Below are 23,922 nucleotides of genomic sequence, written 5' to 3'. Positions count from 1 at the left end.
AATTACTGGGTTCTGCTAAGATGTCTCATTGACTATTGACTATAAGCTATTGATTCTAACTCCTGTTCAGTTCTCAGGAAAGGATCAGAAGTCTGCTACTTTAAAAAAAACTCACAGGGAAAAAGTCATTTTTTTCAGAACAATTAAGATTCAGTGATGATGCAAACAGTCGAGAACCTAAATGATTGCCAGATTTTGAAATGGCCCTGATGCCAGATGCAGGTGCCAATGCAATTGAAAGATTAAAAACAAACAGAATGAAGATAAAAGCATCTTTAGCAGATCTTGCTATTATAGCAGAAGACGAAATTGGAACAACAATAATTGACTAATGAACCCCAGGAATGCCCAAGGACCAGTTAATTGGTGATTCAGGTGTGACTCAAAGTACCATTATGCGATGAGCTGCCTAAAGCAAAGAGGCATACCTCGAAATGACACACAACAAAGAGAATTCTGAGGAAGAGGATGAAAATAATGATGAATCCAAACAAATTATACAGGTCACAAGGAGCTTTAGTCTTTATGTGTTAGTCGCAGACTCTCTTAACCATGCAGTACTAGACAGAACTTGTACTTCAACAGTATGTGGGACAGATTTAGTTAAAATGTTATCTTGATTCAGTGCAAGGTTAAGGAACATGCTTTAGATTTTGCAATGACAACAACTTGAGGTCACTAACAAGAGTTATAATTACATGTAAAACAGCTGGAGCAAGCTGTTTTATCAGCAATGGTGTAGCCTCCAGTGAGATACCTATGCTGTTGAGTAAACCTATGAAAAAGGAACAATTAGAACTTGACATGGAGCATGATAAGGCAATTATTTTTTATAACAGTTGATTTGTCATTTACCCTGTCCTCAGGGTAGTATTCTAGGGCTTAATCATCTTCAGCTACTTCATCAATGCCCTTTCCTCCAACATAAGGGCAGAAGTGGGGATGTTCACTGATGATTGCATAGTTCAATACCATTCACAGTCCTCAAATACTGAAGAAGTCCATGCTCACATGCAGCAAGACTTGGACAACATTTAGGCTTGGGCTGCTAAGTGGTAAGGAACATTTGCGCCACACAAGAGCCAGGCAATGTCCATCACCAATAAGAAAGAGTCTAACCATTTCTCCTTGTCATTCGATGGCATTACCAGCTGAATCCCCTACTATCAATATCCTGAGGGTTACCATTAACCAGAAATTTAACTGCACCAGAAATATAAATACTATGGCTGCAAGAGCTAGTAAAGGATTGGGAATTCTGCAGCGAGTAACTCACCTCCTGACTCCGCAATGTCTGCCTACCATTTACAAGGCACAAGTCAGGAGTGTGATGGAATACTCCCCACTTGCTTAGATGAGTGCAGCTCCCACAACTCTCAAGAAGTTCGACTCAATCCACCATCAGCACACAATGGCAGCAGCATGTACCATATGCAAGATACACTATGGCAAATTGCCAAACAAGCAACTCATCCCCTGACTCCCCAAAGCCTGTCCACCATCTATAAGCCATGTCAGCTGTATTCTCCAATTGCTTGGATACGTATAGCTCCAACAATACTAAAGAAGCTAGACTCCATCTAGGGCAAAGTAGCCCACTTGATTGACAACCCATCCACCACCTTAAACATTCACTCCCTCATCACCATGCACAGTGGGTGCAATATGCACCATGTACAAGATGCACCTGGGTAGCTCACCAAACCTCCTTCAACAACACCTTACAAACCTGCCACCTAGAAGAGCAAGATAGCAGACCCATGGGAACCACCACCTGCAAGCTCCCCTCCAAGCAACACACCATCCTAACTTGGAGCTACATCAATGTTCCTTCACTGTCGCTGGGTCAACATCATGCAACTCCCTCCTTAAGAGCATTCTGGAAGTACCTGCACCACACGTACTGCATAAAGTTCAAGAAACCAATCTTCTCAAAGGCAATTAGGGATGGACAATAATGGTGGTCTTGATGCAACATTCACTTTTCAATAATGAAGTAAGAAATGAGACTTGTGAAATCTGTAAAAATTGCCGGAGGAAGCTGCTTCGTCCTGATGTAAGCCTTCACTTGGCACACGACTTTAACAAAGTAGCTGCCATGGATCTAATCATAATGTAGATCCGGCAATCATATTTAGTCTTTCTACAATGACACTTAGTAAGGACCAAAGGGTGATTATAGATCAAATCACGGAGAGATGGATAAATACTAGGGGCATTAGTGAAATTTCTGACTCATAATGAAGGGGAATTTGCCAATGACAAGTTCAGAGACATGTGAAAACATGAATGTCATGGTATTGCATAGCACAGCTGAAATTCTCTGTGAAAGGAATCACACAGTAATCGTCAAAATGCTGCATAAAATCTTAGCTGATCATTCATGCAAAGAATTCACTCCAGATGTTTGGAGGATATAGACCCTATCAATTAGTCCATGGGCAAAATCCCAAATTGCCTTCTGTTCTGTATGATAGTCCTCCAGCTCTAAAAGGTACAACAATTAGTTCTATTTTCCTTGCTTTTTTAATGTATTTCATACAAGGGCTTTCATCAAGGCTGAGATCTTGGAGAATAGTCAGAGAGCACTGAGGCATGCAATGTGGCCATCAAAAACAGACTGTAATTCAGGAAATTTTGTATACTGTAAAAGAGAGTCATGGGGAATAGAAAGGCCCTAGTAATGGGATAGGTCGTGATGGTAAGACAATACTTATCAACCATGAAAATCACACTGTTTAGGTTCAATCCTCATTGGTAATTGGAATTAATTACAAAATCTTGGACTCTGAGCAGCTGATAGAAATAAATGAGGCATCTTGTACTTCAATTGCTCCTGTGTTTAATGATGAAGTCTTGAGGAAAAGAATTCAATAGATAGATGGTTTGATAGTGGTAATGAGTCATCATGACATGCATTATAGGGCTAACACATCCACAGGCCAGCCACCCATAATGCATACTTAGGTGACATATATCCCAGAGGGGTCTAGTGAATGAAGGGGTGTGATAGTTGTGGGAAGCGCAGGAAAAGCTATTGGGAAGTTTAAATATTGGTTGTATGCTCAGGATGATGGCCAAGTAGTGAGGTCCATGAACTGGCAGAATAGGGTAAAAGAATGGAAAGTGCAATACAAATTCTGATAGTGGGTTTGGAAATAAATCTTAGATCAGGAAACAAGCATGTACTGGAGAAAGAGTCCGCGATACTGCTAGAGGAGGGTCTCATACCAATAGGCCTGACAGGAATAAAAGTGCAAGCAGAGGCTATAGCTTGAATTGATTAGACAATGAAACAAAGGCTATAGTACAATCTCGGATCTGGACCAGAAGCAGAAACCCTCGTGACCGTGAAGTTTAGGTGACTGCCAATAAGCTCGAGGATAAACGATTAAGAGAGGCAGAACAATTGGAGTTAGATAGTTGGAGAGAGTTTGAAGTTTATCCTGAAGTACCAGATAAAACTCAACCAGCTTTGCCACATAGGTGGGTTTGTACTAAAGAAATCCTTGCAAACAGGACTTATAAAGCTAAAATGAAGCCAGTTGCTAGAGGTTTTGAAGTGCAACTGGGTGATACAAATGTTACAGTGGACTCTCCTAGCTGCAAAAGTAATCTTTAAAATATTTTTAGCTCCTTTGACTACATAATCTTGGGAATTTAGATCAATCAACATGAAAGCCATGTTTCTGCAGGGCAATACTTTTTAGGCAGAAGTGTTTCTGAATACCCCTTCCATCCCCCATCCCCTGAAGAGGAGCAGATACAACTGGTAAACTATAGAGACAAAAGATATGCATCTATGGCTTGAATGATCCCTCCAGGATGTGGTAGTTATCAGTTAGATCTGTTTTGCTGCAAATAGACTGTGTTCAACTAAAAGCAGATCCTGCAATGTCCTTTGGTATCAAAAAGGAAAATGTTCAGGCATCATGATGATGCATGTTGCTGATTTCTAATGGGGTGGTACTGTGGAATTCGAGAAAGGATTAGAATAGGATTTAAAATGGTTTTTAAATATGCTGGTTTAGATTTTAAGCAGAGTAGGTCTTAAACATAAGCTTTCCACATCTAATGACTCATGAGGCAGTCAAAATATATACTTATATCTGTTTCCATTGCTAGTTTTTTCCTGGAAGAAGTCACCAGAGGCTGTAGCTTGAGGGACACCTCTCTACATCAAACATGTCCGACCAGGAATCTCTCCCACTCATACCACCATCCATAAGTTTATTGGAAGGGTTTACATGCTGATAATCAACTTGTCCAACCACATTATGAAAGCACCTTCAGTGGCCGTCAAGTCCTGGAGTGGAACTTGAAGCCGGAGCCTCTCACTCAGAGGCAGGGATGCCCACTGCACCATAAGACCCTCAAAGTAGGCTTGGAATGGCTTTAAATCAACAATCTTATTTAGAGAGTGTTACTCCCTTCCCAAATGATCATACCAGGTCAATACAGAAAGATGAGGTTATTTCTAAAGAAGGGAGAGTAACTGTGAAGTTTAATCAGTCGAACTGATTGTTCAACAGACTAGACAAGTTTTGGTCTGTTGGAGTTAAGTACAAAAATGAAACACCCTAAAGCAGAGAATATTTTAAGTGCAAATAAAACATTTTAAAAATTAAATCTGCATAAATGCATACCTAAGTTTCTATCCTTGGGTAGCCCAAGGAACATGAAATTAGTCATTTTTAGTGATGTTTTCCTGATGGGTATTCTAGTGCAGCTGGTTTTATATTTCATATGGGCGAAAATGGGAAATGTTGTCCTTTAGCTTGGGAAGCTAATAAAATCGAAAGTATTATTAAAAGTACTCTTGCTGCTGAAACACTGGTTCCTGTGGAGGCAGTGGATATGGGATGCTATTTGTCAAATATTTTAAATGAGATTCCATACAATGGGTGTACCGTATGTACCCATCTAATATGTAGATAATTGTTCCTTATGGGATAATATACACTCTATAAAATGTATGAGTGAGAAACAGTTATGGATTGACCCTGCTGGCTTGAAACAAATATTGGAAAGAAAATCTTTCAAATTAAGTGAGCGGATGCATGTCATCAACTGCTGAACTGTTTGACAAAAAGGCATGCATGTGCAAAGAAATTGTTAGCTGTCCGAGAGGAAGGGTATCCCATGATATAATGCTTTGTACAGAATATGGAATCTTTTGATTTGTTTTGAAATTTTGGTTTTACACATAAACTCCAATTTTTATTTAATTTAATTAATTGTATTGAATTGTATGCAGGTTGAAGTGTTAGGAATCCAAGATTTTATAAGATGGTTATGTTTAAACTGTCTCTTCTAATTTAAGGTAAAACAGAATTTCTAGAATGGGGGATAGTGCTCCACATTGAACTCTGCCTGGAGGCAAGTCCATGTGATTTGGTTGTCATGAGGACAGAGGTCCAGGTTGAAAGCTATAGAAACTTAAGTGCCAGTTTTCACACCTTTGCACAAAAGAGGGGCAGCTAATCTTGCTGGACACAGACTTTCACACTCAGTCAGACAGAGAGGCCCTGGAGAGAGAGGAGAGAGAGAGAGAGAAACTGTGAGAAGCAGAGGGAAAAAGACTATTGTGTTATACCAAGCAGAATGCTGGTGAGAATGAATTCCCTGCGAGAAGGGACAGGACTTGTAGATTTAAAGACCAAAGTCTCGCCAGACAATGTCTTGCTGCTGGAAATCAGTTTGATTAAATTCATGAGATTGAATAAAGGGACTTTCAAAGGGACACTGAAAGTCTCGTCCAAATGTGGCAGGGAGATGGGTGCCTACTGTAATGCTGGGAGGAGTTTGGGACTTTATCTGCTCGGTTACATATCTGCCAAGAGTGTGGTGTAACATAAAGATAGTGCGGAGCAGTCAGCTGTGTTAATTAGTTAATGGGGAGAGTAGATTTTCTGTAGTTTAGTGTATTAGTTGCCTACTAAGTAATACTTAGTCTCTGCTGATATTAGTGTGTTTGTTACAGTAAAAGTCTTAACACATGAAATCTTATCCTACAATGCTTTCTGTCGGTCACTGAATAATTCATATCTCTTTTTAAAAATTATTGGTCTCTACAGGGATTGTAACTGTAGGCATTAATTGGAATTACTTGTGTTCCTATAAAGAGGAACAGATTAAAAATGTGGTTTGTTGGGTGAGGAAGTATGCATGTGTAATGTGTATCTCTGTAAACCAATGCTTCCAAAAGTGTGTAAAGATTGGCTCCAGTTTTATCCTTCACCTACTTAACACTGCAGATGTTTATATAAACTCCAGCATTGAGAGAGGATATAAAAAAGGAAACATTCTATTTTGGATAGAATGAATTAAGGCAAAGTATTACCGAGATATGCTGTAGATTACCACGCCAGTGTGAAAACCTTGATCCCGATCTGTATGCTGAAATAAAGTAGTAAGGAAACGATTGTAATAGTTGGATCTTAAGTTAGCAGAAATTGAGTGGCACAATAATATCTCGAATGGTAAGAAAGGGATGATCATTCTAAAGAGTAAGGAAGATTGCTTCATGATTCAGTACATGAAAGTGCCAGTGAGGGAAGAACACATCTTGAAATTGATTATAAGGAACAGGGGTAAAGGAACTTTCAATATAAAAGGGAGTTATGTCTTTAAGCATGAATGATCACAACATGATGTCATTTGAAACTACAATAATTGATGAATTTATGAAAACAAATGAAATTCCAAATATTAAAGTGCTTGAGGGATCTAATCAGTATGGGCCAGGGGTGATGTGGAGGTGGAGGGGGGGGTTATAATATGACTGGCGGAGTGGAGGAGCTATGAAGTTCCTTCAAGGATGTTGGTTCTGAATGCAATGGATCAATACTAGTCAGAGGTGTCGGCCATGGCTCAGTGGACATCACTTTCCCTGCTGAACAGTTGTGGGTTCAAGCCCCACTCCAGAAACCTGCCCACACAATCTAAGCCAACATTCCAACATAGACACTGAGGGAGTGCTACACTGTCAGAGGTATGACCACCAGTTGAGACATTAGATGGAGGCCCTGTTTGTCCTCTCAGGTGATTGTAAAAGATCTCATGGCACTATTTAAAGAAAAGCAGGTAAGTTCTCCTCGTCAACATTTATCCCTCAAGCAACATATTGCTGTATGTAGGAGCTTGTTTTGCGCAAAGTTGCTGCCGAATCTCACTACAATACAGCAGTGGCCAGGCTTCAAAAGTATTTCACTGGCTTGTGAGGTGCTTGCCAATGTCCCAAGATCATAAAAGACATAATAACCCAAGCCTTTACTTTTTAACTACATTTCAATTTAAAATGTTGTTGCAGAAAAAATGCTCGGACTATTTACTAAGCTATGCATTACTGTATAAATGGCAACCTCAACATAGTGTGACCACTCTTAGGCTTTGTCCACCTTCCTCGCTGCATTGCCACCCATCAATGCTGCTGTATGTGGGAGTCTGGGGATTGAGTGTGGACCCTTACTATCAATGTTACTTTATGTAGAGGGGAGAATGTTCACCTGTCAATGCTGCTCGAATGTACATGACATGTACTTCACCTATTGAGTCTGCTGGTTTTAAGAAGGTTCAATTTTTAGTGGCTGCCTCATTTGTTTGATTTTCCCTGATGAGATGTTACAGCATTTTTTCGTTCTGATCCAATATCACACCGATGCTGGCTGCTAACTGCTCAATATTACTCTGAATAAATGTTCAATTGCTTCTTTAAAACTTACCCTCCCATTTTTGTGTTCTTATCATCACGGGGATTAGTCCACAGAATAATTGCTCCAAACTTCCTCCACATGACTGGCGGAACTTCAGGGAAGGTGGGGTTGAAGGGTTGGGTCCACTCTTATTTATCCAGACATAGGCAGAGAATTACCGGCAATGGTTATTCCTCCAGCTCCTGCACCATTATCTCTGGAGACCGCCAAGCATCTGTCCTTAGCCCCCCCCCCTCCTATTTCTCATCTATATGGTGTTGTTTGATGACATCATCTAAAAACACAAAAGCTATTTCCACACGTATACTGACAGTATCCACCTTTACCTCGGCACCGCTTCTCTCAACCCCTCCACTGCCTTTGATTTGTTATACTGTTTATCTAATTGAATCATCAGTAATTTCCTCCAACTAAATATTGGAAAGACTGAAGCCATTGTCTTCAGTCCCCGCCACAAACTCTGTTCCTCAGCCATCAACTCCATCCTTCTCCCTGCCCAAAGTCTGAACCTGAGCCAGATCATTCTCAAGCTTGACGTCTGACCCTGAGCTGAATTTCTGATTCCATATCAGCACCATCACCAAGATGTCTACTTCCACTACTGAACACTGTGTGTCTCCATCAGTGCCTCAGCGTATCTGCTACTAGAACACTCATCCATGCTTGTGTTTTTTTTATTCATTCATGGAATGTGAGAGTCGCTGGCTTGGCCAGCATATGTTGCTCATCCTAATTGCCCTTGAGAAGGAGGTGGTGAGCTGCCTTCTTAAACTGCTGCAATCCATCTGGTGTAGGTACACCCACAGTGCTGATAGAAAAGGTTAAGCCTGAAATTCATTATTCCAGTGCACTTTGGCAGGCATTCCTTCTTGCATCTCCATAATCTTAAACTCATCTGAAACTTTGCTGCCCATATCTTATATCGCACCAAGTTCCATTCAGCCATCACCCCTGCGTTCGCTAACCTATACTGACTCCCAGTCCAGCAACATCTTGATTTTAAAATTCTCATACCTTGTTTACAAATCCTTCCATTGCCTCGCTCCACCCTTTCTCTGTAATCCCTTCCAGCTTTCCAACCCCCATCTTCCCCGAGATCTCTGCACTCCTCTGGCCTCTTGTGTGTTCCTGATTTTAATTGCTCAACCTGTAGCTGTGTCCTCAGCTGCCTATGCTATAAGCCCTGGAATTCCTTCCCTAAACCTCTCCACCTCTCTCTCTGCTCCTTTTAAGACATTCATTAAAATCTATCTCTTTGACCAATGTTTTGGTCACCTTTGGTAGCTTGGTGTCAATACCAGGCCACCCATTAATTTTCAGTCACAGTGGTTTTAGGGCAAATAATTGTGTAAATCAAGTAAATTGGCAATCATCAATGGCTGCTACGGTGGACTAGGTGTCCAGAACAAACTTTTCTCAGCTAAAGCGAGTCTATTGGTAGAGTGGCACAAAATGTCCCAGCAAATTATGGTGCATTGCAACTCATGGCAAGACTCACTTACTCCATTCTAGTTTTGGAACTTACAGGCGTTATTTAATGGCACCTTAATGTATTGTTACTACGGCACAGGTTTCCAGCAAATTCAAGTCTCTCATTTCAATGAGTGAGAGGTCAATCTTTGGAACAAGCTCCCTGGGGAGAGGGGAGAAAGGCGAGTATTGAGTCATTCAAATGCAAATTAGATACATTTCTTTGAGAAAATCACATCTTGGGATTTGGTATATAAGTAAATTTAGACATAACAGGTGGTAAGTGTAACATGCTTGTGAGGAACAGATGACTTTGGACCTATGTTTTCCACCACTCTGTGCCACTGGGGTTTTCCTCACCTTACATCTGGGTCTATTGTAGACCAATTGTAAACTAATTGATTGAGATTGATTGCTATAATTAGTCAATAACTGCATTACCGTTGTTTAAACATTCACTCCCTCCACCACTGACGCACAGTGGCAGCAGTGTGTACCATCTACAATTCTATTCCTAACAGCACTGTGGGTGTACCTACACCACAGGGACTGCAGTGGTTCACCACCACCTTCTCAAGAGAAAGTAGGAATGGGCAATAAATGCTGGCATAGCCAGTGATGCCCACATCTTGGGAAAGGATATTTTTTTTTAAATCATGTGACTACCAGGCTAGCAGAAGGCGGACTTGGTCCTTTTCTATCCTGCAATTCTGATGGTCTTAAGTCAATCCTTGTTGTTCTTGCTTTTTTGGTCACTCTCAGTTGCACAGGAATAAAACTGCTTATAGATCCAGCAACTACTCGCAAAATTATGAACAAACTATTCAAAATTTCCACGTTTGCAAAGTGCTGGTGACGTCTGGAAGCTACCTTAGAGTTTCCCATGGGAGATACATGGGGGCCTTCAGTATTAAACAAACACCCGGGCAAGAAGCCCTCACAGGTAGATTAGAATTGTTGGGTCATTGAGAGCAGGGTTAAGATGACACTATTGGGACTTAGGTGGTAGGTGGACCAGACTAATTTCTAATTAGAATGGGGCTACAGTATATGGTCTGAGTTGGCTATGAGCCCTGTCAACTTTAAAGAGTTGATCATCCTTGTGGAAAAATATAATCTATTTTGCAACATATCTTGTGCTGGTTTGAATAAAAAAATATGAATTCCCTTCTTGGGATGTTACAAGACATCAACAAGGGAAACACTGAATTGTGCCAAGGTTGTTCTGGCTGATTGCCACTAAGGCTCTGTGTCTCCATTCTTACTGTGCTCTCCCTGCGTAGGGGGTCCTTCCTCCAGAGAGTTGAGCAAAAATTTAGGCTGACACGTCAGTGTAATACTGAGGGCTCATTGCACTGCCAGAGCTGCCATCTTTCAGATGTGATGTGAAACCCAGTCTTGTTTGCCCTCTCAGGTGGGTATAAGATCCCAAAACACTATTCAAAGAGGAGCAAGGGAGTTCTCCCTGGAGTTGTGGCCAATATTTATGCTTCAACCAAGATCCATACCAGATGAAATAAAAACAAAAAGTGCTGGAGTACTCAGCAAACCTGCTGAGTTTTTCCAGCACTTTCTGTTTTTATTTCAAATTTCCAGCATCCCCAGTATTTTGCTTTTGCCTCCTTTTCTGACATAGTTCTGACGAAAGGTCATCGACCTGAAACGTCAACTCCCTTTCTCCCTCCACAGATGATGCCAGGCCTGCTGAGCAATTCCAGCCTTTTCTGTTTTCATCTCAGATTTCCAGCATCCACAGTATTTTGCTTTTATCTACAACAGATGATCTGTTCATTATCACATTGCTGATTGAAAGGCCTTGCTGTGTGCTATTTGGTTGCCGTGTTTCCTACATTACAATACTGACGACACTTCAATAGTACTTGATTGGCTGTAAAATGCTTTGTAATGTCCGGAGGCCATGAGAAGTGCTACTTTAACGCAAGGTCCTTCTTTTCATTGCCTAAGGAGAAGACAGATTCCTGCTGCCTCTTTTTCATATCGAAATGTTGCCCCAGCCTGACATCTAAGCATGCATTCAAACTTACATGTACTGACTACTCTCCTAGCTGGGGGAGGCGGGTAGGAAGAAGCTCAATTATCGTCTATTTCCTGAGTTTTTAATTACTGACCTTCTGCAACTAGAAAGCCAGGTGGTTTTAACTAAAAGGAGTAGGGTGAACGATTAAATGTTCCAGGGGGTAGACTCACAGCTAAACTAAAATCAATCCATCTCACCAGCCCAGGAGGCTCGCCATGGTGGGCTCACAGTAAGATTAAAACCTCTTTGAGATACACTGTGAGTGTCAGCTGGTTTTGCCTCTCAGACAGCCTGAATTCTGGCGAGTGAAAGAATTCTTCAGGTTACAGACAGAGAACAACATGTGTGGAGATATGGGGCTCTTTACTGAGAACTGCTTGCTTTGTTAATGATCTTAGACTCAGTGCAAGGTCCAGTGTGTGCGTTTTGTATGTGTGTGCATTTTTATATATATGTGTGTAACTGAGATTATATAGAGGTGTGTTTTACATTTTTGTATGTGTTATATATCTATACCTGTTATATATATGTGCTGTATATAAGTGTGTTATGTGTTTGTATGTTATATACACTTGAGTGTTGTACATATAGATGTGTTACATATGTGTATGCACGTGTTTGATGGATGTATACGTGCAGTTATATTTTATATATATTTGTGTGAGAGACTTGTTTTTTACTCTATCTAATGCAGTCTGAGAGCTGCTCTGATTTTCCTAGTCTCATTTTACCTTCCTCAGCCCATTACTGTACCGTTATCTGCTGAATCTTTCCCCTGTCTCAACACCTCCCCACCCCCACCTCCTCCCCGTCCTACCTGAATGCGGCGATGGCTGTCTGATTCCTCTTCCACTTTGCCTGCTGCAGGATCTCGTTGACGATCTCCTTCTCGTCGGGAATCCTGTAGACCGGGTAGACGTACAGCCAGCAGAGCACAAAGACACAGAGAGCCACCCCGACCGGGATCCGGGAGCGGGGGCACAACCCCCTCCACAGCATGTCTGATGCTAGGCCGGGGGGAGGGGAGGGGAGGGGGGAGAGAGAGAGAGAGAGGGGCTGGCTGGCTGGGGAAGGGGGCGGCGGCGGGTGGGGGGTGGAGGGGGGAAGGGGGATAGAGTGGTGGCGGGGATCAGTTTCACATGGTCTTCAGGGTCTCTGTCCCCCCATAAGGATGGAGCCGCTCAGCAAGCTTGCAACAATGCAGCAGCATCTGGGGGGCTTTCCAAGGCGACAGCTCCCATTCCTTCGGTCACGAATCGCCAAAATCAACCTCTTCCCGTTGAAAGAGAAACAGACTCGGATTCCTCCCCCCACCCAAGCCCCCCTCCTCAACCCAACCCAACCCCCTCGCTTAAACTCGTTGCATCGCCAGTAACGTGGGACGGAGGGCGGCAATGCAAAAAATAAATAAATAAATCAGAAATACGCAGCTCAGGTTAGCGAGGGATCTGCCGCATGCACAGAACAGGACTGCTGCATCCATGGAGAGCGAGGCACAGAAAGAGAGAAAGGAGCTCTTGTGGATTGAGGAGGGGATGCAATGTTCTCGCCCACTGCACAAAGCTCCCCTTGTGTGGGAGTCACATCCACCGGCCGCTTGCCTCTTGCCTTGTCTGCTCTCAGTGGGAGGGTTTCCACTCTGGCTATTTCTCGCTTCCCCACCCTCACTTGATGACAAACGCTCCAATGCTCATTCATCAAGCTATTTCAAAGCTTTGATTTCTACATTTAAAAAAGGATAAATGTAAGACATGAAGAGGTTTATATTTTCCCCTACCCAACCCCTAATGTTATATTATTACAGGGATTTCGCATCCTATGTCCTCTGAAGTTTTTATTTAAATCAATGCCTATATAATTCTGTCCGAATTACTGGGCTGGAGAAGGGGCGTTTTGCCGATTTATACACAGCTCGGAATATCAAATGCATCCGGAAACAGCAAACGCAAAAGGTTTAGCCTCACTCAAACCCCAACAATGTACTGTACCTTAGACCCAATTCTAGACGAGCACCCTCTGCTGCTTCCTCTCCGCCACCCACTATTGTTTATCTAGATTTAACTCCTGTTAGTTTGTGGCATATGAGACCGTTTTGTACTTTGGGCAACATCAAATGTATTTAACAATCAGTTCCCCTTACAACAATCTGCACTTATACAGTGGCTTTAACTTACAAAAATAACGCCCCAAGGTGCGCCATGAAGACAAAGCCAAATTAATGGTCACTCTGCCATAGAGGTGGACATATTTGGAAGGAGGAATCAATGTTTGGAACTAAGAAAGACTTGCATTTACAAAGCGCTTTTCACAGCACTGGATGACTCAAAAGGTTTCACAGCCAATAAAGTGCTTTTTGAAGCATAGTCGTTGCTGTGATGCAGGAAACACAGCAGCCAATTTACACACAGCAAGCTCCCACAAAGACAGCAGTATGATAACAACCAGATAATGTTATTTTATGACGTTGATTGAGGGACACTGGGGATAACTTCCCTGCATTTCTTCAAAACCTTGCTTGGGATCTTTCACATCCACCCGAGCAGGCAGATGGGCCCGCAGTTTAACATCTTACCCTAAAGATGCCACCTCTGACAGTACAGTGCTCCTTCAGTATGACACTGGAGTGCCAGCCTTGATTTTTGTGCCCAAGCCCTCGAGTGGGACATGAACCCTGATATTCAGGGGCACAGAATTACACAGTGCAGAAGAGGCCCTTCGGCCCTTTGAGTCTGCGCCGACACATGAGAAACACCTGACCTACCATTTACCAGCACTTGGCCCATAGCCTTGAATGTTATGACATGCCAAGTGCTCATCCAGGTACTTTTTAAAGGATGTGAGGCAACCTGCTTCCACCACCCTCCCAGGCAGCGCATTCCAGACCATCATCACCCTCTGGGTAAAAAGGTTTTTCCTCACATTCCCCCTAAACCTTCTGCCCCTCACAAACTTATGTCCCCACATGTGCTGCCAACTGAGTCCAGCTGATGCAGCTGTAGAAGGAGCTGGAAAAGTAAACGGGATTAGGGAGGGAATTGCAGAACACAAGGTCTAGTAGGTGGCACCTCTGACAGTGCAGCAATTGTCAGTTCAGGATATGTGGTCGTGTTTTGGAGTACAGCTTTGTTGTCATTGAGATGCATCCACATGAGATTCACTGTGACACATGCCAAGTTTTCCATGCACAGCGTAAGGGGTTGAATCCTTTAAACCATTTTTATAACTGATGATTGAAAAATGCTCTGCTACTTTTAGTGTCACCCACTGTCATAGAGAGCCAAGACTGCTGGTGTGCCAGGAATAAGTGTGCCTGGAGTCAGGAGTCAGGGGAAGGGACTTAGACTGAGGAATGGGGATGGGTGCGTGGAAAGAGAAACCAGGGAATGGCGATCAGGATGAGGAGAGAAGGGACATGGGGGCAGAAGAGAGAAAATGCGGGTTGAGGGTGAGAGATGGGGGCATTGGGAAAACGTGAGATGGAAATGGGGAATGGGGAGAGAGGGAGACTGGGGAGCCGGGGTGTGTAATAAGGGGATTGAGAGGAGACTGTGGAATGGGATGGACATAGGAGACAGCATTTTCTGCAGAGTCAGGAGTAGCAACAGGGTGCTGAGTGAGACTATCAACAAGTGATGGAGCAACCTGTAAAAGGAATGCAAAAAAATCTGCAAACCTTGCAATAGCTAGACAGGGAGAGATTGACCCACCAGTGGGTGACCAAGAACATGGAGATAGAGACCAAGGATCCTCATTGGAGGAAATGAGGGGAAGGGAAGAGGAAGGGTTTTGATCTAAGGAGTAATAGACAGTGAGATACTTCACCACAGTGGCTGTTGAGGGAGAAACTAGAACATCTTTAAAAAGAGAGTGGGATAAATATTTGAAAAGGAGAAATATAAAAGTATCTGAGCGGAATGGAATTACAGGAGAGAGTGCCAATATTGGTATAGGCACTGGGGATGAATGGCCTCCTCCTGTACTATCATTCCTATATTTCCGCGGAATCTCTTCTTCGTCATGTCTGTGTTCAGCGAGTGATTTGGAAATGTTGGTGCTGAGCTGACTTTAGGGTTATGCACTGTGCGAGCTGCCCTAAACACCCAGCTCACTGCTCTATGTCCAATCTCTAGGTTTGGTTCAGGCCAGTCCGTGCCGGTCCAGTTTTGACGTGTGAAGTCCAAATACAAATCAGACTGACTAAGGCTTCCATTTTAGAGTTGTCACCTTCAGACAGAACCTGAATCTAAACCAGAGTCTGAGGAGACCGGGAGGGAGATCAGGCCTGTTAAAAGTGGCATTGACTGGGGATCCTGACAGTATATTGTACAGTGCCCTGTGATTCTGGTTTCAGAATAAATATCTGTGAGTTAGAGGATTACTACAAGTTACAGATAGAATAGTGAGGCATGTCAAGCCCAATAAGGGTATAATATTCCTAACTTTCTAGATATGGATTTCAGTCAATGTGGACTTTTTGAAATTGATGTTAAAAAGTGGGCAACGTGCATCAAAGATGGCTGACAAAAGTTGGGTGACCGTCTATGATTTCTGCACAAAGGAATAACTCATGTCTGAACATGCTTCCAAAAAGTTCTTAAAATGTGAACGACCGCAGGTGGGGTGCCCTCCCTTGAATAAGCATGCTGGAGAAGAAACCACTGGTGGAAATTACAGTCCCATTTTCTGTGTATTTACCAAAATTCAAAATCAATAGCTCCCCAGGCACATTGTCTGTGAGCTTAAACCTTAACAAAGCCAGGTGCAGAGAAACCAGTTTATAAGCAGGTGTGAACAGCCACCATTAAACCCCCATTGTGTGGCAATGCCTTCCACTTTTGAATCATTTATGTGGACAATAGAAGTATTGATCATGCGATCACATGATCAAAACTGACTTCAGATAACAAATCTTATTAGGCTAAGAACCAGACAGAGACAGGTCAGCTTGGAAAACACCAGGACAAAGACAAAGGGGCCATTCCTCCAGTCAGAAGAATAGAACTCTGCCTAACAACCAGTCAAACCAGGCAGTGTGAGGGGGACTAATTCATTTTCACCTGAAAAAGCTTGTCTCTGCAGCAATTTGCCATAACCTAGTCCAGAAATCCAGAGACTTCCAACTTCCATTCATCTCCAAAGAACTTTTGAGAGAGAGCCCAACCAAGCCTGCAATGTGTGCATTTTAATCACATGATTTGCTTCTTGTTATTCTGTTGAACTTCTAGTTGTATGCTTCATTTTCTAGAATCCATCTTTACTTGTGCATTTGCATCTCTGTGCATGAGGGTGTGTGTGTTTCATTGTGTTTACATATCAGGATGTTGTACGAATAAACATTATCTTCTTTTCTGATTTAAAGTTACCCAAAAGCTTTCTTCGTGTTTATCACTAAAATTCACAGATCGCAAAAGGTTGAAAACACTTGCTCTCAAATGCATTTCTTGGTGCAGACAACAAGAGGTAAGGAAACATAGAAATATAGAAAATAGGAGGAGTAGGCCATTCGGCCCTTCGAGTCTGCTCCGCCATTCACCATGATCATAGCTGATCATCCAACTCAATAGTCTGCTCCTGCTTTCTCCCCATATCCTTTGATCCCTTTCACCCCAATATCTAACTCCTTCTTGAAAACATACAACGTTTTGGCCTCAACTACTTTCTGTGGTAGCGAATTCCACAGGCTCCCCACTCTCTGGATGAAGAAATCTCTCCTCATCTCAGGAGAAAGGGGAAATCTTATCTCACTATCTCTCTTCCAATCTGTAACAGGCATTGCATATATTATTGCCAGTTACATATCAGTGAATTATTGTATTACTGTTGGTTATGAGATAAAGCTGAGTTGCTATTAATGGTGGAATCAAAATTTCTCCCACTTTGCCTGCTCATGGTGCTCTCCTGGTTCTCGGAACTTCTCACACAATAGCTGCTGTGTGAAACTATGAACAGATACCCAACAACAGGGTACCCAACTCTAATAAGTTAAATGATATCAAAACAAGACATCATGTGGTCAGAAAAGCAAATGAGCAAACCACCAAGAATGCCCTCATCTTGAGCTGGCAACCGTAATTGAACCGCAGAAATCAATAGCAGCTTGATGTTATGTTATAGACTCATCTGAGAATGTATAACAGCATCTTAGTCACTTAAAGTGCCATTTCTACTAGGCACACAGTGAGTGTTCAATTTCCTGACTGATCCAAAATGGTTCTCCTTTAATGAGTGAGATTTTACAATGTACGGATGGCAATTAGGCAAAATGTCTGCCAAGGTAACACATTCTGAGGGTGTGGCATCTCATTTGGTGCAAGTTATTAAATTGAGTAATGCTCCATTTTTGGACTTTTTGAGTGTGTTTTCTTACCAATACGTGCCTTAAATATTGTTGATTGCTAATGGCTTTCAAATTGCACCATTAGGAAGTGGTAGAGATGACACCTTCCTTTGGGCATTCTAAATGCTCTGAAAATGGGATGTAATGTTGACCTGGATTTTGCAGTCAGCGGTGAAGCGAGATAACTCACTGCTGACATGAAGAAAGCAGCCCACAAAGGCGTCATGAACTCCCTGCTGGGAATTTCCCCTTCACTCATCGTTTCAATTTGGTGCCAAATGAAGAGGATGACTTGGGGCGCAACAGCAATGATTTCAGCAAGCAGGTAGGCAACCAATCAAATTTAAATTTTTACACACAGCAAACCAGGAGTTAAAACCACTCAAAATCCTTCACCTTTAATGTAAACTTTCAGATGGTGGCATACATGTATGGCTGTATTAAGACAGAAGCTAAAATAAAGATAAACCAAGGTCCAAAAAAAAGAAAAACAAGTTTTTATAAACATATGGAATTTGTATTCTGGCAATTTAGGTTAAGGGATAGGTCAATAGAGATCCAATGGCTGACATTTAAGGAGATATTTCAGAATACACTGAATAGATACATTCCAACAAGAAAGAAAAATTCTTAGAGGAAGATCCACCATCCTTGGTTAACTAAAAAAGTTAAAGATAGTATCAAACTTAAAGAAAAGGCATATAATTGTGCAAAGATGGTGGCAGGTCAGAAGATTAGACAGAATATAAAAAAACAGCAAAGAGTGACTAAAAGATTAATAAGGAGAGAAAAATTAGAGTACAAGTGAAAGCTAGCTAGAAATATGAAAACAGACAGGACAGGTTTGTATAGATATTTAAAAAAGAGTTAACAAGGTGAGTGTTGGTCCTTTGGAAAGTAAGTCTGGGGAATTAATATTGGAAATTAAGGAGATGGCAGATGAATTGAATAGGCATTTTGCATCAGTCTTCACTATAGAGGTTACAAGTAACATCCCAGAAATATCTGTAAATCAGGAATTGGAAGGGATGGAGGAACTCAAGAAGTGGTACTTAGCAAAATTGTTGGAACTGCGGGTTGACAAGTCCCTGGGTCCTGATGGATTTCATCCTAGGGTTTTAAAAGAAATGTCTAGTGAGATAGTTGATGTGTTGATTTTAATTTTCTAAAATTTACTAGATTCAGGGAAGGTTCCATTAGATTGGAAAGTAGCAAATGTAACCCTTTTATTCAAAAAGGGAGGGAGACAGAAAGCAGGAAACTACAGACCAGTTAGATTAATATGTCATAGGGAAAATGTTAGCTATTATTAAGGATGTTGTAACAGGGCATAAGGTAATTAGACAGAGTCAACATGAATTGTGAAAGGTAAGTCATGTTTAACCAATTTATTGGAGCTCTTTGAAGAAGTAGCAGGTGCTGTGAACAAAGAGGAACCAGCGGGTGATTTCTTATCATTCCTTGCTTACCACCTCTGCCTTAAAAATATTCCTGCCAAAATGGACAATTTCACATTTTCCCACATTAAAAGACTCTGCTTCCACTATATTTTCAGAAAGAGAGTTCCAAAGACTCAAACTTTCTGAGTGAAAAAAAATCACCTCATCTCTGTTTTAAATGGGTGACCCCTTATTTTTAAACAGGGACCCCTGGTTCTAGATTCTCCTACAACAGGAAACATCCTCTCCACATCCACCCTGTCAAAATCCCTCAGGTTCTTATATGCTTCAATCAAGTTGCCTCTTACTCTTCTGAACTCCAGCGGATACAAGCCTAGTCTGTCCAACCTTTCCTCATAAGGCAGCCCATCCATTCCAGGTGTTAGCCTGGTAAACCTTTCCTGAACTGCTTCCAAAATATTTACATATGTCCCTAAATAAGATGACCAACACTGTACACAGCACTCCAATGCCCTGTACAACTGAAGCACAACCTCCTTACTTTTGTATTCAATTTACCTTGGAATAAATAATAACATTCTATTAGCTTTCTGAATTACTTACTGTACTTGCATGCTAGCCTTTTGTGATTCATGCACTAGGACACCCAGATCCTTCTGCATCGTAGGGCTCTGCAATCTCTCACCATTTAGATAATATGCTTCTTTTTTATGCTTCCTGCCAAAATGGTGAATTTCACATTTTCCCACATTAAACTGCATCTGCCAGATCTTTGCCCATTCACTTTCCTATCTAAATCTGTTTGTAGCCTCCTCATGTCCTCTTCACAACTTACTTTCCTATCTATCTTTGTGTCATCAGCAAATTTGTCAACCATCCCTTCAATCCCTTCACCCAAGTCATTTATATAAATTGTAAACAGTTGAGGTCTCAGCACTGCTCCCTGTGGCATGCCACTCATTACATCTTGCCAACCTGAAAAAGACCCATTCATGCCCACTCTCTGCTTCCTGTAAGCCAGCCAATCTTCTATCCATGTCAATACATCACCCCCTACACCATGAGCTTTTATTTTCCGCAATAACTTTTGATGTGGCACTTTATCAAATGTCTTCTGGAAATCTAAGTACAGTACATCCATCAGTTCCCCTTTATCCACAGCCACATCCGCATGTTACTTCGTCAAAGATCTCCAATAAGTTGGTTAAACACAATTTCCCTTTCATAAAACCACGTTGACTCTGCCTGATGACCTTGAGCTTATCCAAGTGCCCTGCTATAATTTCTTTAATAATAGCTTCTAACATTTTCCCTATGATAGATGTTAAGCCTGTAGTTTCTGGCTTTCTGTCACCCTCCCTTTTTGAGTAATGGAGTTACATTTGCTATTGTCCAATCGAATAGGACCTTCCCCGAATCTAGGGAGTTTTGGAAAATTAAAACCAATGCATCGACTATCCCACTAGATATTTCTTTTAATACCCTAGGATGAAGCCCATCAGGACCCAGGCTCTTGACAGCCCGCAGCTCCAACAATTTACTCAGCACCACTTCTCTGGTGACAGTAATTTTCCTGACTTTCTGCCCCACTTCCATTTCCTGGTTTATAGCTGCTTCTGGGATGTTACTTGTATCCTCTATAGTGAAAACCTGTTCAATTCATCTCCTCGTTTTCAATTATCAATTCTCCGGACTCACTTTCTATAGGACTAACGCTCATCTTGTTAACTCTTTTCTTTTTTAAATATTTATAAAAACTCTTATTATCTGTTTTATATTTCTAGCTAGCTTTCCCTCATACTCTAATTTTTTTCCCTCTTTATTCATCTTTTAGTCATTCCTTGCTGTTCCTGACATTCTGTCCAATCTTCTGGCTTTCTACCTATCTTTGAACAATTATATGTTTTTTCTTTAAGTTTGCATCCTAGGATATTAAAGGAAATAGCTACAGAGATAATGGATGCACTGGTGGTCATCTCCCAAGAATCCTTAGATTCTGGAAAAGTTCAAGAGGATTGGAAAACTACCAATGTAACACCCTTATTCAAAAGGGGAGGGAGACAAAAAACAGGTAACTATAGGCCAGTTAGCTTAACATCTGTCATTGGGAAAATGTTAGAATCTATTATAAAGGATGTAATAGCAAAGCATTTAGAAATACATAATCTAATCAGAGTCAGCATGACTTCATGAAAGGGAAATCATGCCTGACAAATTTATTAGAAATCTTTGAAAAAGTAACTAGCAGGATAGATAAAGGGGAACCAGTAGATGCAATATATTTGGATTTCCAAAAGGCGTTCAACGAGGTACTGTACATAAGGCTTCTTAATAAGAGCTCATGGTGTTGGGGGTAGTATATTAGCATGGATAGAGGATTGGCTAACTAATAGAAGAGAGAGTTGGGATAAGTGGGGCATTTTCAGAATGGCAACGTGTAACTAGTGGAGTGCCACAGGGACCAATGCTGGGACCACAATGATTTACAATATATATTAATGACTTGGATGCGGGAAATGAATACTATCGTCAAATTTGTGGATAACACAAAAATAGGTGGGAAGACAAGTGGTGAGGATGACACAAACAGTTCACAGAGGGATATAGACACATTGAGTGGGCAAAAACTTGGCAGATGGAATATAATGTGGGAAATTGTGAGGTTATGCACTTTGGAGAAAGAAGAGCTGGATGTTATTTAAATGGAGAAAGACTGCAGAAAGCTGTAGCAAAGAGGGATTTGGGGGACGTCATGCATGAATCCAAAAAAGCTAGCATACAAGTTCAACAGGTAATAGAGGAGGCAAATAGAATGTTGGCCTTTATTTCTAAGGGAATGGTGTATACAAATAGGGAAGTCTTGCTAAAACTATACAAGGCACCAGTTAGACCGCACCTAGAATACTGTGAACAGTTTTGGTCCTCTTATCTAAGGAAAGGTATACTGGCATTGGAGGCTGTCCAGAGAATGTTCACTAGGTTGATCCCGGTTATCAGGAGAAGTTGAGTAGGTTGGGCCTGTACTCATTGGAGTTTAAAGAATGTGAGGCGACCTTATTGAAACATATAAGATTCTTAGGGGGCTTGACAGGGTAGATGCTGAGAGGTTGTTTTCCCTTGTGGGAGTGTCTAGGACCAGAAGGCATAATCACAGAGTAAGGGGTCACTCATTTCAGACGGGAATGAGGAGGAATTTCTTCGTTCAGAGGGTAGTTAATCTGTGGAATTCTTTACCACAGAGGGCTTTAGAGCCTGGGTTGTTAGCATATTCAAGGCTGAAATAGACAGATTTTTAATCAGTAAGAGAATCAAAGGTTATGGGGAAAAGGCAGGAAAGTAGAGTTGAGGATTATCAGATCAGCCATGATCTCATTGAATGGTGGAGCAGACTTGATGAGCTGAATGCCCTACTTCAGCTCCTACGTCTTATGGTCTTTTTCTCCCCCAACTTGAATGGCTTCCTGTACCACGGTGCCATGGCCAGTCAGCTCATCCATCCTGCAGCCCCCACTCTCATCCAAACAAGTTGAAAAATCTTCAAACCTGTTGGATAATTTTAGAGCCTCACACTCCTGCACTCTGAGTCCCCTTACTTGCCTCACTTGCAGTCACATTCTTCTGTCCCTGACCACTGACCAAATCAGAAGACCTGTCCTAAGTGTGTGACTGCCTCCTGGTACAAAGAATCCAGGTAATTTACTCCCTCCCTTACGCGTCAGTGTCTGTAGCTCAGCCTCCAGCTCATAAACACTGAGCTGAAGCTGCTCAAACTTTGAACACTTACTGCAGACATGTTTTCCCCGTACCAAACTAGCATCCAGAAGTTCCCACATGCTGCAGCTGTGACACATCACATGTCCTGACATCCTTAATGTGTTCTAATTGACTAATTATTTTATTCAATTATATATTTTACTTTTGTTTTGATATATTTTATGAACCTTACCGTCAGTTGCTAGACTATTTTGAACTTAGGAATAGAATAAACCTTAATCATTTACCAGATACTCACCAAATAACTAGCTTCTTCTTCTGCAGTAGAGTACAATCACATCCTGAAGGCTGAGAAAGTTAGAAAGCAGAAAGCAGAAGAGCACCTCTTTCCCTTCCTTTCCTAAACTCCCTTAATTACCCAACTCCCAGCACTGTTCTGTTGAAGGGTCTTGAGGACTCGAAACATCAACTCTTTTCTTCTCCGTCGATGCTGCCAGACCTGCTGAGTTTTTCCAGGTAATTCTGTTTTTGTTTTGGATTTCCAGCATCCGCAGTTTTTTGTTTTTATCTCTATTCTAAGTCACTCTTCTTGCAATAAACCTTACCCAAAGCACCTCTTTCCCCCTATGCAACAAATTTCCACTTGATCCAAATTCCCAAATTCAGTTTCTGTCTCACTCAGGCCAAAGGCTGCACTCACTGATCACGCGCCTCTTCCTATCGGGGTTAGGCAGGAATATAAGGTTAAAATCAGATCAGCCATGATCTTATTGAATGGTGGAGCAGGCTCTAGGGGGAGAGTGGCCTATTCCTGCTCCTAATTTGTATGTTCATATTAATTGGGGAGAAATTTGACTTCTCACAAACATGAAATTAATTCTTTAGGGTCAGTAAAGTGTGACTAGAAGTAACTCTGAAGTTAGTATTCCCAGTTAAAAGCCTCATTATACTTCATTCAACAAGGTGTAACTTTATTCTGGGGTTTTTAACAGCAAAGTGAACAGTATTTCACTATTAGAAACACACTGTTAGAGTGGAAGTTCTTGTAAATTCATGCTTACATGGGAGACAACAGCATGTGGGAACCTATATAGCGTACCCAATAGAGCAGCGGTGTATCACTGACAGCAATTTCTGGAGTGCTGCTCATAAGTGAGGCTACTGCCAGTTTCAGTGGAGTAATGATAACAGTTTTGCCATCATTGTTCAAAAAAGTGTATTAACTTTAAGAAACAATAATCTGGGATA

General features: G+C 41.6%; 1 protein-coding gene across 1 annotated transcript in view; it reads right to left on the bottom strand.

The window, feature by feature from the left end:
- Positions 1-12,222, bottom strand: part of st8sia1 (ST8 alpha-N-acetyl-neuraminide alpha-2,8-sialyltransferase 1) — a 66,203-nt gene extending 53,981 nt beyond the window's left edge. Inside the window, exon 1 of the mRNA XM_041201868.1 lies at positions 12,041-12,222. Coding sequence (XP_041057802.1) covers positions 12,041-12,222 — 182 coding nt within the window. The remainder of the gene's footprint in view (positions 1-12,040) is intronic.
- Between the last annotated feature and the right edge of the window lie 11,700 nt (positions 12,223-23,922).

The sequence above is a fragment of the Carcharodon carcharias genome, chromosome 13 (assembly GCF_017639515.1).
Source record: "Carcharodon carcharias isolate sCarCar2 chromosome 13, sCarCar2.pri, whole genome shotgun sequence".
NCBI lineage: Eukaryota > Metazoa > Chordata > Chondrichthyes > Lamniformes > Lamnidae > Carcharodon > Carcharodon carcharias.
This window is presented reverse-complemented; position numbering and strand designations above follow the sequence as displayed.